Source organism: Gopherus evgoodei, chromosome 17 (assembly GCF_007399415.2).
Source record: "Gopherus evgoodei ecotype Sinaloan lineage chromosome 17, rGopEvg1_v1.p, whole genome shotgun sequence".
NCBI classification, from domain to species: domain Eukaryota; kingdom Metazoa; phylum Chordata; order Testudines; family Testudinidae; genus Gopherus; species Gopherus evgoodei.
The window spans coordinates 18,977,769-18,993,622 of record NC_044338.1 but is presented as its reverse complement, the minus strand read 5'-3'; the positions used below and the strand labels follow the sequence as shown (position 1 = coordinate 18,993,622).

The window sequence follows — 15,854 nt, the reverse complement described above, 5'->3', positions numbered from 1 at the left end:
ACCCAAGTTTCAAGCCCTGAGTTTTGCAGTGTAGATGCAGCCCCACTGGACTCATGCTCTGGGAGTTCGTCAAAAGTATCCCACAATCCCACGGGCCAACTTTCTTTGTCCTCTGGACAGTCAAGTTTTCCCACACTGCACCATGAACAGAGGGCTAGAGTGGCCATGTTTTTGGGAGAATTCTAGGAAGTCAGGGAGATGGGTGGTGGGCTCAGGCCCGCATAAGGCAGTGTCCTCACTGGAGCCCCAGGTTGGGACCTAGGGCTCCACAGTTCCTAACCTGAGGTTACAACTGAGTGTAGATGCTCAAACCGCAGGTTAACAAACTCAGGGTCTGCTAACTCAAGTTCTCCTAACCCTGGGCTGCCACTGCAGCATAGACAAACCCTCAATGACCATGAATGGTCAGGAAAGCTTGGGAGAACACCTCGTGTGGCTTTGTTGCATGGGGAAGCTGGTGTCTCACTGTCCCTATACTAACACTTGGAAACGACTGATGTCTACTGTAGAAGACCTCAGGTAGGTGTATAGAGGAGGTACATATCAATGAGGAGCGGATGGTTGTTTGGGAGACAGGTACCCACGCTTCCGGTAATGCCTTGTGGTTAAAGGGACCCTCTTCCCTCCAGGACAGCCACGGTCTGGAAGACGCTATCCCCATTCTGGGGGGAGGAATATGAGGTACATCTGCCACCCACCTTCCACAGCGTCTCCTTTTACGTGATGGATGAAGATGCGCTCAGGTATGGTGTAGACGCCTCTCCAACTCTTCTCCTCACTCCGCTGGCTTCAGAGGAGTTAGCCCTGACTCTCCCCAGGATGAGACTTCAGCCTTGGGCCGTATCCATGGCAGATCTGTCTAGACATTAGTATTGTTTGTTTGTAGGACAGTAGCAGCAGGAGACCCCCCACTGAGCTAGACCCTGTACTTACTGCCCCTGCCGTAAATAGCTTACACTCCAAACAGACAAGACCCAGGAAGTGCTGTTACCCCTTCATTAACAGATGGGAAACTGAGGCACAGAGATCAAGTGACTTGCCCAAGGTCACACAGGGACTCAGGCCATTGAACCCCCCCAGGTATCCACAGTCCCTTAGCCACAAGACCATCTTCAACTGCAACGGACTAGGGAAGAGAAATTACTATTCTGTGTTTGACTTGCTGGGTTCTGCTGACACCCTCTGAGAAGGATGGGTGGAAAAAGATCCAAATAAAACTGCAGCCAGGAGATGCCAAACCCTCAGCACCATCACTGTGGAAAAACAGTCATTTCAGAACCTTCCACTGCTTAATTCACAAGCTGCCCTCAGTGCTGAATAGCCCAGCATGTGTCTGTGGCTGCCATGGGGCATTCATCCAGTCTCCGTCAGCCCAGGAGACCCTCCTCCCTCCTGCTGGAATCCTCGGCTCCATGGAGAAGGACTGCTGAAGGGAAACTCCCTCCTGTCCTTTGCAAACTCAGCTGGCGTGAGCAGCCACAGCAGGGAAGTGCGTGGTGCCTAGAGGAGGTGCAGGGTGGGCACCCTGCAGTGGTGCCTGTGAGAGAGGCATGTAAAACAGGGCATTTCCACTGCAGTGATTTCTGGGCTGGACTGAGAACTACCAGCCGCCTCGGGGCCAGATCCTCATTTCAGTGACCTCAGTGGGGGGAATGTGCATCAGGGCTGTCCTGCAAATTGAGGGGCTTCTTGTGAACCCCTTGCTTTCAGCTACCGAGCCCCAAAGCTGCCTAGGAATGAAAACATCCTTACTTCTAGTAGGGTCAGTAGGAATTTAAGGCCTTCCCTGTCTTGGGCACAATGTGCTTCCTACGCTCCTTGGCCAGAGAGGGGCACGGAATGGGCTGCCAGCTGTGATGGAGGTGAGGGGTTCTCCCCCATCCTAGGAGCTGTCCGATGCCTCCTGGTGGTGATGCAGATGGAGGAGCTGGAGAATCAGCCATATGGGAAGGTCTCTGCCTCCCCTGGAGATCAGCGCTCCAGAGTCAAGCTCCTCGCTTAGCTACTTGCAGAGCATTTCAGATAGTCGTGATCAGCTGGAGAACAGTGGCCTCGCTTGGCAGGGGTGGGCTGGAACAATGGGATGGGGTCACTGCGGGGTGAGATGCCCTCCTTTCTGATTCTCTCTCCTTGAATGTCAGGAGGACAGAAGGCCAAACCCCACTGCAGGCTGCACGCAGGTAATTGAGTGCACAGATGCTGGTCCAGCATTGGATGCCAAAGGGGCTGGGCTGTTCGGTGTGGCGCTGGGAGCACCGGTGGGAGAGGAAACTCCAGATGAGCGGTTACCCCAAGGGCATGGGAGAGGAAACCCCTTGTCTGCTTGATGCACAGGAGTGGACACAACCAAGTGGGAATGGAGGAGGAGAAGCCATTCAAACCTAGAGGGTACAGATCTGGACTGTCAGCCCCATGGGGCCTGCCTTTGTGTGCGTGCACATGTGGAATTTGCTGAGTGTGTGTAACTTTTTTTTATGGGAATTTAGTTCTCACAACAAAGGATTCAGGGTGAGAATTGCACCTCACACCTGCCAGCAACACAACAGTGTGCGCAGTGGCAGCCGCCACACAGTAGCAAACCAGCTTGTGCAGCAGTCGCACTCCCTGCTGACCCTACAGTAACACACACGTTGTGTCCGCAGCACAGGGAAGAATAATTTCGACGGGCTGCCACGTTCTCAATTAGCAGCCTCTGTAAAGCAGCTTGTTGGACGCCTCTGGCAGGATTGAGGGAGGCAGTGTGTTCCAGTGGATAGAACACTGGGCTGGGTCTCAGTTCTCACTGGGTGACTTTGGGCAAGTCACATCCCCACTCAGTGCCTCGGTTTCCCCATTCCAGCAGCAGCACTGATGCCATCTTGCCAGCCTCTTGTCTTGGTGTGGTGTGGTGCTGGTGCCCGAAAGCGCATGTGTGCGTACGTGCGTGCGCCGTGGGGGGTTGGGGAGCGATGGAGCCCCCGCACACCGAGCATCGCAAGCAGATATGGATCAGGAAGCTTAGTCAAGCTAACCGGAAAAGGACTGCCCCCTCCGCCCTGACTTCACCCCCATGAGGAGTCGGGAAGCAGCAAAAAGCAGGTCTTCATAAACAGGAAAGGGGAGGCCACTTGCTCAGGTGACAGGCTTGGCTGATTGCCCAGCAGCGTCTCTCTGAAACTGATCCCAACAGGCTAAGGGGGGCTCCCAGGGAGTTGCAGAGTTTCCACATCTCTCTGGATTGGGCTCTTTAAAGGGGAAATTGCTCTGCGTATTAGTGAGCCAAGGAGGCTGCATCCTGGGCAGGCTGGTATGGGGAGAAAGCCTGGCCTAGTGGGTGGAGCACAGTGTGGGGATTTGGGAGACCTGGGTTCTGTTCCCAGCTCTGCTATTGGCTGACCTTGGCCAAGTCCCTGCCCCGCTCCGTGCCTCAGTTTCCCCATCTGTGCAATGGTTATAATGATACTGACCTGCTCTGTAAAGCTTTGAGACCTGCTGATGGAAAGTGCTGTTTGGAACTAGGTTGGGTGAATGGGGCTTGGGTTTGAGACCAAAGGAGGGGTATAGCCCCAATTCAGGACTGCACATAAACATGTGTTTGTCCTACTGAAGTCCATTGGGACATCATCACAGGCTTAGGTGGTTGGGTGGGTTATGCCAAAATCTTGTCCGTGTGTGAACCAGAAAGCGAGCTATCTCCATCCGTGAACTGGAACCACGGGGTCAGGCTCCAACCTGGGGATTTGAACCGGATATTTGCAGGGGTTTGGCATGTCAAGGTTTTACATTGGCTCAGCCCCTGCACTGCGAGGCGCTTTTGTTTTGTCTCCCCAGCCGCGATGATGTTATCGGGAAAGTCTGTGTCACTCGGGACGTGCTGACTGCGCATCCAAAGGGTAAGGCAGATTCTCGCTCCAGCGGAGTCTGGCTGGGTTTGGTTTCTACGTACAGCTGTGCATTCCGCCAGGCGTGAAACAGCACAGTCCTGTTCCCTGGTGAGCTGACAATGGAAAGCAACTTGTGAAGCTGCTTCAGGGAGATCGCAGCCGTGGAAACGAGCAAGATTGACCCCAAAGCCGAGCGCTGTCTTGAGCCAGCCAGAATTTCTCTTGCGGCTTCCCTCCTGCCATTTACGCGCCCCGTCAAAAGCGACAGACTTACCTGGTTGCATCTGAGGGTAGATTTGAACCCTCAAGCACTACGACCCCTCTACTGCCCCAACCCCTAGGTGGGAGTGAAACCAACAGCCTGTCAATGCTGCCTATTGCCACTGCATCCCCAACAGCGGGACTGCGCAGGGCACAGTGCCTCAGGAAACGGGTGTGGCAAATGCAGTGACATTTGATTTGGTGTTGGGCTGTCACTCATTCCAGTCCCCCTGTAAATCAATGCAGTCTGTGTCCTAGCGCAGTCTCTAAGCCATGTGTGGCTGTGTTCAGTGACAAATTATCACTGCATGCAAAGTGTCTGTCTGCAAGATGCTGCCCCAGATCAGTTCAGCCTGGGTCCCAATGCACCGTCTCGCATTGTGCTTTGTCGGTGAATGTGATCTCTATCCCCTGAAGCGCTGTAGCAATAGCAGCCTTTGCAGGGACTCGGAGAGGACGCGCTAAGGGCTAGTTTGCAGGAGTGTAGCTGCTCATTCCAGCAGGCTCCCATGCCTCTACCTGCTCCGTCTGTGCAGAGAGCGCCCCCCATTCTGAGTACTGCCTAGCTGCAAGTTACGAGCCCACAGGTGATCTGCCAGCCCTCCATGCAAACTGGAGCCATCCTGTGCTCCTGACAATTCTGCCCGTGTTCGAGGTAGTGGCTGGATCAAAGGGGTGCACGCCAAGAGGGAGCAGAGTGTTTCCTCCTGGAAAAAAAGATTCGTAGGCGCTCGGGGTGCCCAACGTGGGGTGGGGGGGCTCATCAGAACTCAGTCTCCCACCTCTATCAGGGATGAGTCATGCAGGTCTCTGGCTGCCCGAGTCCCCTCATCCTTGAGTAGGCAGCTTGCATCCTCCACTTACTGTTGCCCGGCTGAGCCAGCCGCTAGATGAGGGCGTTGAATGCTGCGTGGGTAGAGGAGGCGGGGAGAGAGAACTCTGCACTGGCCTCCCTCCTGCGTGTGTCTGTCTGGGCAGCTGGGCCCAGGCCAGAGGAGGCTGCAGAAGGGAAGGGAGCTGCCCTATGGGAGGCTCTGTCCGGATTTGTGAGGACTTGGGAAGTATCTGGCTCTTTTAGACACCAGAGAGGCTAAAGATCCAGGTAGAGGGACCCTGCCCTGCTGCCCCTAGCAGTGAGAGGCGTTGGGTGGCTCAGGGGGTTGTAACGGGGTACAGCGCCTTTCCCTGCCAGGCCGCTGGTTTCTGGGCCAGCAGTGACTGAACGCCGTTACCCTTTGATGGCTGCTTGGCAGCCTCATCTGCAAACTGAGCTGCTGGCCCGGTTCTTGTGGGACAGGGCCTGCCTGGCACATGCCGCCAGCCGCTGCTCGCAGTAATGGGCGCCTGTGTCCGTGGTGGGGATAGCTGGGGCCTGAGTGGGCCTGGAGATCCAGATCTCCTCTTCCTCCGGGTTTGGCGTGAGGCTTGCTGGGGTGGGGGGGAAGGGCTCTGCAGAGAGATGACTCTGGGCTCTAAGCCTGGTGTCTTCTGCCAGCACTAAATTCCCTGTCAGCGAGTCTCTTGGGAGGGGTGGGGGGGAGATGGTGTGAGCTGACTGTGCAGCACTGTGATGGGTCAGTGATTGGGGCACTAGTCTAGTGAGGCCTTGTGAGATTCACAGTCAAGTCCCTCCTCTGCCACAGACTTCTTAAGTGACCCTGGGCAAGTCACCTAGCCTCTCTACAGTTCCCTAGCTGTACTCTGGGGATGACAGCCCAGCCCTGCCTCCCAGGGATGTTGGGAGGAGAAAAGCATTAAAACTTGTGAAGTGCTTTGAGATCTCCTGAGAGAAAGCCCTGCATAAGAGCGAGATGATATTAATATCCAGGCAGTTCTGCTGGAGACCTGGGGAGTGCGTCCTAGTGGTTAGTGGCAGACCGCGTGTCAGGACGCCCGGGTTCTGTTGCAGGCCCTGGCGCTGCTTCATTGATTGATCATCAGTAAGTTGCTTAAGCTCTCTGTGCCTGCTTTCCTGTGTGGAAAACGGGCCTGGCCAGACAAACCTGTGGCAGGGGGGCACATGCAGCTTTCTCTACTGGCTGTTCTCTCTGTGTCTAGGCTACAGTGGCTGGCTGAACCTGACCGAAATCGATCCCGATGAGGAGGTGCAGGGGGAAATCCACCTCCAGATCGAGATCCTGGGCAGTGATGCAGCGAGGAAGCTGCGCTGCAGCGTGTTTGAAGCCAGGTAAGGAGGTGGAGCAAGGCAGAGACCAGCCTGCAGGAAGGAAGCAGCTAACACCCCTTTGCTCTCCAGGAAGAATCCAGAGAAGAGCAATGAAACTGATCAGGGGCCTGGAAAGGAGGAGAGTTTGTTTTTTTTTTTAAAACCCCGGGGCAGTGCAATGTACCAGTAAGGCTTTAAGGGTATGTGTGTAGGGGCGGGGAGTGTCACAGAGATGCGTGTAGAAATAAGTGATGTATACCAGGTCATTGGGGTTCTTCCTTTTACCCTTGCTCATAAAATGAGAACAAAGGGACATCTGGTGATGTTACAGGGAAGGCAGCGTGATCTACTGGCTGGAACACTGGCCTGCGATTCAGGAGACCTGGGTTCTGTTCCCACCTGTGCCACTGGCCTGCTGGGTGAACTTGAGCAAGTCGCTTCCTCTCCCTTTGCCTCCGTTTCCCCATCTGTAAAATGGAGCTAAGTATACCAACCTCCTTTGTAAAGCACTTTGAGCTCTGCTGATGACAGTGCTATATAGGAGCTAGGTATTATTATTACACGGGGTATAATTAGCCTGTGGAACTCATGAGCACAGGATGTCACTGAGGCTAATAGCTTAACAGGATTTGGAAAAGGATCAGATGTTTATCTGGATATTGAGAAAGTTGCATTAAAAAGGATAAAACCTCCTCCTGCCTCAGGCCATAGATCAACCAATAAGTGCCTGAGGCTGGGAGGAAACTTCCCCTGGGGCCAGGTTATTCCATTCCGGGGTCTCTTGTCCCTGCCTCTGCAATGGCTGCTACAGGCCCTAGTTGGGGACAAGACGCTAGGCAAGATGGACCCTGTGTCTGCTCCATCCTAACACACAATGCACATCGGAATCCCTGATACAGCTGGCAGAATAGCAGGTGCTAGACTGAAAAGCCGTTTCTCCTGCCTGCCTCTAATGAGACATTAATCTTCCCTGCAGCTCCGACTGCAAACCCAGCTGAGCTCCCTCCATCACGGCCCCTGTTAAATGAGTCTCAAGACCCCCTGCTGCTACAAATGGGACAGGCTCTGTGAGGATCTGGTGCAGGCGGGGGCCACCAGTGGGCAACTGCTGTCTTGGTTTTGCCCTAAAGGTTGCCTTGGCTAGAAAATGACTAGGTGGGGCCGGGATGTCTGGCGCTGCTTGGGGGGTGCACAGCAGCGCAGAAAGGAACTATTCAGGGAGCTCCAAAGGATGGAGGGGATGAACATCAGGCAAAGCTTCCTGCCCTTGGGCGTTAGGCTGTGGAAGAGGGTCCCCAGGGAAGTGATGGGAGCCCTGTAGGTTCAGACACCCTGGAGTCTGGCTGTCCAAAGCGCTGGCAGGATGTCCTCCAGGGAAGAGCCTGCCCTGGCAGAGTGGGAATGGACAGGATGACTGCCCAGGGGTTTCCCTTCCCTTCTCTGTCGCCTGCCATTCTCTCTGCTGCATGTGCTCAAGCAGGGTACCATCCTCCGGGGCTGTTGGGGAATCTCTGTCCCCCCAGACAGGCAGAGGTGTGGGATGCCCCGTCTGTCTCGGGGAGAGGAGGATTCATGCCACGCAGAACAAACGAGACGTCTTCACTGCAGAGTTAGCCCAGGCGATGGGCGCCAGGTCTGCCCAGCCCCAATTACTGGGTGCTCGCTGGGGCTGCGCTCCCGGGGTGAGTCTCTAGGATTCCTGGGGGCATGTCCCATGGCTCTGAGTGCTGCAGTGAGCTGAGCTGCTCTCTGATGCTTTCCCAGGGAATTGTGAGGGGGTTTAGTGTGGGGATGGGTGGGGGACCGAGGGCAACACCTGGGTAAAGAGCCCGGGTTAACTCCGCAGTGACGACACTCAGGGGCAGGATAAGGGGCTGATGTGTGCAAGACATTTTGGTGACTCGAAAATGCAGGACCAAATCCATCCCGCTAGCTGCAGGTGAGTGACCCCAAAGACGGGCCTCTCCTTCCTCAGTTCAGTCTGTGTGTAACTATTTCCTGCCCTGGGTTCCACTCCTGGAGACAGCTTCCTGTCTGTCCCTGGGTCTGCCATTGCAGAGCCGTGTGGCTGTGAAGCTCGGGGCCTGTGGGCAGTGCCAGGCTGGCGAGGGGCCTTGCTGCTGCAGCGTCAGTGAGACTGTGCCGGCTGCTGCTGGGTGTTTGTACCAGGGTACCAGCCTGCCCAGGCATTAGCTCTGTGACCCACGAAGGCTGTGCAGATGGGAAGCCAGCGCTGTTCTGCCAGAGCGCCCTTGAGGCCGCCCCCTAGAGCAGCCAAGCGGCCCAGCCTGTGCTGTCAGCCAGGCACAGGGGGGAGGAGAAGCCCCTGGGGAGCTGCAGGGAATCCGCTTCCCCAGGCCAGACAGCTGCGTGGAGTTCCCTTCCTTGTGACTCACAGCTACGCAATTCCCCCTCCCTCTCTCTCTCTCTTGACCTTTCCACTGGCTCTGTGGGGAATACCCTGCACAAGAGCGATGACCAGCCAGTCTCTAATCACAGTCAGTCTGATGGCTGGGAGGCTTGTTCCAAGGGCTCCATGGGGAAGGTACAGCAGGGCGCCTACGGGAGAGATTCGGACACAATTTCCTTCTGGTGTCTGTCCGGCTGCATGGAGTGATTATCTCTAATACTAGCTGTCTTCTGTCCTGCTCTGAGCCAGACTGCCTGTGGGCAGGGATCCTCTGCAGGCTGCTGTTGTCCAAGTGACATTGCAGGGGGAATTTAGGGAGGAATCTAGTCAGGATTCTGGGGTTTCTCTTCCCAGGGGCTCCTAATAAGCACGAGTGCTCAGGGACTCTTTCATCTGAGAGGCAGCATGTCCTATGTGACACGTAACCCCTGTGGCACGGTGCGCCTGGGGTATCGGTTCAGTATGCAGGGATTCATATACTCCATCACCAAATACAAATTCCTGGAGTGCACCTACCCAGGTACTCAGCAGTATTCCGTAGTGGTGGGTATTATTTCTCTATTAATGAACAATAAGGAATTAATATTCATACTGGGGTAGCAACTAGAGGCCCTGATATTGACCGCAGCCCCTGGGTGTGGGACTGGTCCCTCTTTGGGGGGGGCAGGAGGAGAGAAGGCAGCCTTTCTCGTTGCTCTGTCGGCCTCTCCGATTGCTGAACTGCATCATCAGAGAGTCTGTTGGTTGCCCCATGATTGCTTTATTGGGCTTTGTTATTTTCCATGTCAGCTAACCCACTCCCACCTCCCATCTCCCTGCTGCTGGAGGAAGCGCTGAGTGCGAATTCTAGGGGCGAGTGCCAAACCTGCGACTCCCCATGAAACAAATGCACCCCTTTTGTGACTCGCTCTGGGAAGTGCCTCGCTGGCCGGCCCTGCGTGTGGCTTTGACGCTTTGCACACGTAAGCCCAGCAGCAGAGGGTGGCTTTTCCCGGCTAGCAGTCGGTGACTCACCCTGCATGTGGATGGCACCTGTCTCATGGCTCCGACCCGCCCTGTGGATTCTGGAAAGGGAGCACTTTGAAACGTGTTAGTCTCTTTAATTCCCTAATTAAAGAGGAGGATTCTGGTTTGGGTGTCTGGCTATTTTTAGCTTCTGTCCCTGGCGTCACTCCGCTCCTTCTGGGGAGCTCTGCCGAGTGTGATTTACGCTAGGTGAGGATCCAGCCCGTATGAGTCAGAGAGACTGCATGGAAATGCGTCTCCCCCACTAGTCTCTTTGTACCTGCCAGTTCTCTAAGGCGAATAATAATCCTTCATAAAATGCCCTGGAGCCCTGCACACATGAACTGCAGTTAAATGCAACATCACACAGGGATCTCTGCCATTTGAATTCTGAACGGAGGGGTCGGCCGAGCTCTGCCTTGTTAACAGGCTCATATAGGTGATCAGAAGTGCTTTGACGCAACCATGGATGTGTTTAGATCTCAGGGAACAACTTGGAGCGTGGGAGGCAGAGCGGACTCGGCTGTAATGAAATGAATATGAAGGGGGTGTCGTGGTGGCCGGCCACACACACACACACACACACCCCCACACACGCTGTGCTCTGCCATTGAGACTTTGCTTTTGTTCTTTCTTGGCCCATTGTTCCTTTTATTTTAAGCCATCCAGACTAAAAATAGACTGTTGCTCTTGGCCTACAGAAGGCTCTAAGTGTTTTATTCCCAGTTTGTCAGCACCCCGCAATGTGAACTTTGCCATGGAAAACCTACGTCAGTGGAAATAATCTCTTGGGCTAGTTTAAAGCAGGCGGGAATTGTCTTGCTAAAGAGTGCCACAGAGAGAGGGTAAAAAAATGAGCTGGCTGTGTTTTCAAGGAAGGGTTTGATTGAACGGCTCTGAAAAGATGTGGGGGATGCCACATGTGGAAATAACTTGTCTTGCTACAGAGAGCCTTAGTTGGAGTGGTGCTTGCATTTTAACCTGGTAAGAAATGACGGGGGTGCGTGTGGGGTTGGGGAGATGAGGGCACTTTTGGGGTGGGGGGGAGGGCATGTGTCTCCATAGGTTATAAGGCCAGAAGGCATATTGATGGAAATTTTCCATCAGACAATTCTACTGCAGATTCTGCTGGAATCTGATCAATTTCATGCTGCCTTCTAACACATCAGTGTAAGCAGCTGGGCTGAGTCCACAGAGACAAAGCACAGAGGCAGTCAGCAAAGAGTTTGCCTCTAGGGAGGGCTCTCTGGCCAGAGATCAGTTACCGTAAGGAACAAAAGAGTGAGAACGCTGCCTTGGGCCTGGAGTTAAGCACATTCCTGAAAATAGCATGATGATGATATATAAATTGGTAGCGTGTCCTTATCTGAAATAATATATCCACCCCGGTCACGCTACATTGAAAAGAATAGAGCAGGAGTAGAGAGGGCTCGGAGACGACAGGAATGATTAGAAGTCTGGAAAAAGGGAGCGTGAAAGAGAGGATGGCTTACCTGAGAGAGGTGACACACTGAAATAATGAATGCTAGAGAGAAGGTAGATCAGGCCCTTCTGTTCACTCTGTCTTGTAATGTAAGTACAAGGAATGTCACTGACAGACGCATCAAGAAATAAGTGTTTACTCACCATGCAGTTGGCCTGTGGAACTCATTGCCACAAGATGTTACTGAGGCCAAGAGCTTAGAAGGATGGCAAAAGGGATTAGCGCTATATATATATATATGAAGCTCCTGGGTTACAATGGCTGGGATGGAAAAAGAAGAAAAGGCAAAGGTGGGAAGGAATGTAAACTCTCATTCTTCCAGCTAGCCTCTGACTGATGGGTCTTAGAAAGATACTGACCACTCCCAGAGACGAGCTATTGGACCAGTCTAGCAATTCCCATGCCCAGGGGAGCCCAGCCTGACCTACCCAAAAGAGTTCTCTCCCGTCTTTCCCCCAAGCACCACTGTTGTTGGCGTTCCCCCAAGCGCTCATACAAAGAGGGGGGGACACTGAGCTGCACTTTGCCCTTGCTTACCAAGAAACAGATGGGATACCACGCCGCTGGTGGCTTTCGGTGGCCAGTCTGGATCATCCAGTGCTGCCAAACCTGCCCCGTCAATGGCCCTACCCCACCAAGGGATACTGGGACAGCGTTTCCTGCTCACGCCACAGCCCAGTGTGACATGTATAGGAGCTCTGTGGAAGCAGCTGGTACCCCATGGGGAATCAAGTTATTGCCCTTATCTCCTAGCCCTGACTGGGGCACATGGCAGATCCCTCCCTCTATCCATGACTCCCCTACCTTCCCATCAACATTCACACCAGTTATGGGCATGCAGCTTGTTCGGCTTCCTTCCTCCCTGTGCACAAGCAGCAGCCAGGAGTAATGGAGGAGGGACTGCGCATTTGAAAGCTGCTTTGATTAAGTAGCAGATTCATTTATGGTGCGCACCATGAACTGTCCCATGTGCTTTTGGTAGGTAGAGTGAGGATCTTGCAGGTTCCCCTAAAACAGACCCAGAGGAGTGCAAGGAATTGATGTATTTTTTTATTATTTAGTTCAGTGGCAGTTCAAAAAAAAACAACCAAAAAACTGTTTGTTTGTTTTCTGGTTGACCCACAACGATTTTGTTTTTAATTTCCAACAAAAATGAAACCTTTCATTTAGATTTTGAGCTTTTAAAAAAAAGTTTTTTTTACATTGGTTTCAATAAAACTGAAGGACATTTCTAAATAAAAAATCACTTTGAAAACGTCCAAGCGAACCCTGTCTGAAATGAGTTTGGTTCTGGGCTGACACCAAGTGGCGAAATGTTTCGGTCGACCTTAATCTGCATTTTGCACTGACCTGTGTCAGTTGAAAAATGTTGCCAGCTCGAGTCAGAGGCTCTTTTGTGCCAAGGCCCTTCTGCTTCCTCCTCTCTCGGCAGAGATTTGGCTCGGAAAGACCGGAACGGCGCTTCCGATCCCTTCGTCAGAGTTCGCTACAACAGCAAGACCCAGGAGAGCTCGGTGAGTTGAGAGAGCAGGTCGGGGTGTTTGATTCCATTGTGGGGGCAGGGTGGAAGGGAGGAATGCAACCCATGCTAGAAACTCCCTTCTGCCTTTCCCTTCCCCACGGGGGGAACCAGGGATGCAATCAGCAGCATGGGTCATGTTCCCTTCATGGACACAGCATCGAGAAGGAGGTTACTCTTGGATGGATCAGTGAGTTACATGTGAGCATCACTGGGACCAGGGTGCTGGGACCCTCGTTCTCTGCAGATGTTCTGTTGGCACTAACGGGATGGCTCAGGGGAGGTATACATCAGGCTGGAATTTGGCCCTCGTGTTCAGGACTCCAGGAGGAAAGCCGCTCAGGTGCAGTGCTGTGAGCCATTTCAGTGACGTTAGTTCGGATAGAAGTTGAACTGCCTCAGGATTTCCTCTCAGGATGGGCCTGACCCAGACTCCTGTGGTCTGAGCAACCTCAGGCTTTGGGAGGGGGGCTTGGCACCCCAATTGAAATGTTGCAGTGTGGCCTCATTTCTAGTGCCCTGTTTGACTCCTGTCGCTGCCAGCCTCATAGCTTGGTGCTGTCTGTATCCGGCCTAGGCCTCTTTGCAGTGACCTAGTACAGGAGTGTAAATTAGCTCCAGATGTGGGCATAGACCCTCAGTCCAGGTCTGCGCCTCCTGCCTAGCAGAGCAGGGACAAGCCGACTGGTACTGTCTGGTCATGGGGAAGTAGTTATGCTCATCTGGGGAAGGGAGCCAATTGCGCTTTCGACATACGGCAGGAGGGTGAATTCTAGGGAGGGGGAAGAGCAGCTGAAGCCTAATGACAATCTTAGCACAAGAACCAATGGCAATTAAACTAACCCTGAAAAAATGGAGGCTGGAAATTAGAAGGTTCCTGACCATGAGAGGAGCGAGGCTCTGGAACGCAACAGGAGTAGCGGGGGCAAGAAACCTCCCTGGTTTTAAGGTGGAGCTTGATAAATTTAGGAATGGGATTCTTGCCCGCAATAGCAGTGTACTAGATTCAATGACCCCGGAGGTCTCTGCAAGTCCTGTGTTCCTGGATGGCAAACCATGCATAGGAATGATCTAGAGCTGCTAACTCTTTTCCTGTGGGAAGAACTCAGCAGAGTGAGAGAGCTGCTGACCCTGGGGATGGAAATGTAGGTAGTTTAGTTCCCTTTTGTATAGTTAGGGTGGTTTTTAAGAGAGTTTTCCCAGAGCTAATAGGAATCGAAATGATTGCACAATTACAAACGAAAAAAGACAGCAGTACTGACAACCACAAATGTCCTCTCAAAAATCATGAGATTGTCTTAAAAAAAAATTTGGATTCTTTTTATTTGCCTTTGGCGTTTTGAACCTTTGGGTCATGTTTTCGCCCTTGAGAGCTAGAAACTTACTTTTATAAAATGAAAGCTGCGATTTCCCCCCCCAACCACCCCATAATCGCATGACTCCAGGAGCTGGGGCTTTCAGTGAATCATGTCCTATGGCAAGACTCGCTATGAAATCACAGGAGTTGGTAAAACTGTGTCATGGCAAGAGGGGGCTGTGAGGAGCGGGGGTTAACATTTGTGTTTGAGATCTAAGACTGCTGTAGTGCATGAGGATCAAAGGCCTGAATTCTCAGGGATACTAAGGCCCCACTATACCACTCTAGCAGGGAAAAGAGGCCTTCCAGTGGTCTCAAATGTAAATTTATATGCACTTCAGTGCCCCATTAGATTGCCAGAACCATTGAGGAGGCCTTAGTGTCACTAGGAATCTGGGCCTTGGCAGTGAAACTGATTAGAAAGAGAAAAGACAGAGGTGAAATTGAGCGTAATTCTGATGTCCAAAGGGCAAAAGGGGAACTAAGAACAGCCAGGGTGACAAATCGATGGAGACTGGCCCCAAAAGCCCAGACTTCATTTTACATCTGCATTTGAATTTTGCACACGCTACCTCTTTTCATAACAGGCTGCTCCAACCCTCTGGGCTCTCCCCACTCCTCTGCTCTGAGGTGTTGGAGATCTAGCGCTGGCGATTGTGGCCATCTCTGCAAATCCAGGGCCTGATACTCCCTGCCCTGTGCCTTGTGTGGTCACTCACCCTGTGCAAAGTGGGCCTGACGTGCTTTGCACTGATGCAGATGACCACACAAGGTGCAGAGCCGCAGTGAATGGGGTCAAGAATCGGGCACTAGTCTTTTAAAATTCTTCCCATGTTGATAACCTAACGGCTGTTAGTGACACAGGGAAGAACACTCTTTTTAAAAACCCCATTCTTTTTCCCTTTAATCTGCTTGGTGGCTTGGTGAGACGCTGTTCCCTTGTCCTGAACTGCTTAGTGGAGGATTACGGATCCTGCTCGGGAGGGTGATTAAAGCTGTACTGCTTTGCCTTGCCCAAAGGTGGTCAAGAAATCCTGCTACCCCCGCTGGAACGAGACCTTTGAGTTTGACCTGGACGAGTCAGCCACAGAGAAGGTCTGCATTGAGGTGTGGGACTGGGATCTCGTCAGCAGGAACGACTTCCTGGGGAAGGTGAGGGGCGACCACCAGCTGATCAGAGCCACCTCCGTTGGCCGGTTTCTTATACAGTCATTAGGATTAATATTTAATAACCTTCATGGATCAGACCTGGGGCTGAGTCAGAAACCTCGAGGTCTGGTTCCAGCACTATCACTGACTCCCTCTGTGGCGTTGGTAAGCCATGTTGCCGCCCCGTGCCTCAGTTTCCCCCATCTTTGAAATGGAGGCAGGATGCCCCAGTGGTCAAGGCACTAGTCTGGGACTCAGGAGACCCAGAGTCAATTCCCAGCTCTGCCACAGCCTTCCCGTGTGACCTTGAGCAAGTCCTGTAGCCTCCCTGTGCCTCATCTGTACCAGGGGATGGCAGCACTGCCCTGCCACACAGGATAAATGCGTTAAAGATGGGGAGGGGCTCAGGTACCTCCCATCACTGTAAAATCTCAGCGGGAACTAGATGCTTCGATAGAAACACCTAAGTTAGGATGAAATAATTCTTCCTTCCTTTGTAAAGTGCTGCCAGTCCCTCGGTGAAGTCAGGTAGAGAGGGGAAGTGTTTTCATTATTATTTTATCCAAACCAGTGAAGTTCTGGGGCAGTCTGGGGGCTCAGACAGAAGCATCTGAGTCTGGGCCATCTCTAGGCTAGCCGC

At 52.9% G+C, this 15,854-nt stretch overlaps 1 protein-coding gene across 3 annotated transcripts in view; it reads left to right on the top strand.

Moving 5' to 3' along the window:
- LOC115636608 (ras GTPase-activating protein 4-like) overlaps positions 1 to 15,854 on the top strand; it is a 49,235-nt gene that overhangs the window by 17,412 nt on the left and 15,969 nt on the right. For all 3 annotated transcript variants that reach the window (XM_030536930.1, XM_030536929.1, XM_030536928.1), the window contains exons 3-7: positions 630 to 743; positions 3,811 to 3,872; positions 6,183 to 6,312; positions 12,622 to 12,703; positions 15,086 to 15,217. In XM_030536930.1, coding sequence (XP_030392790.1) covers positions 630 to 743; positions 3,811 to 3,872; positions 6,183 to 6,312; positions 12,622 to 12,703; positions 15,086 to 15,217 — 520 coding nt within the window. The remainder of the gene's footprint in view (positions 1 to 629; positions 744 to 3,810; positions 3,873 to 6,182; positions 6,313 to 12,621; positions 12,704 to 15,085; positions 15,218 to 15,854) is intronic.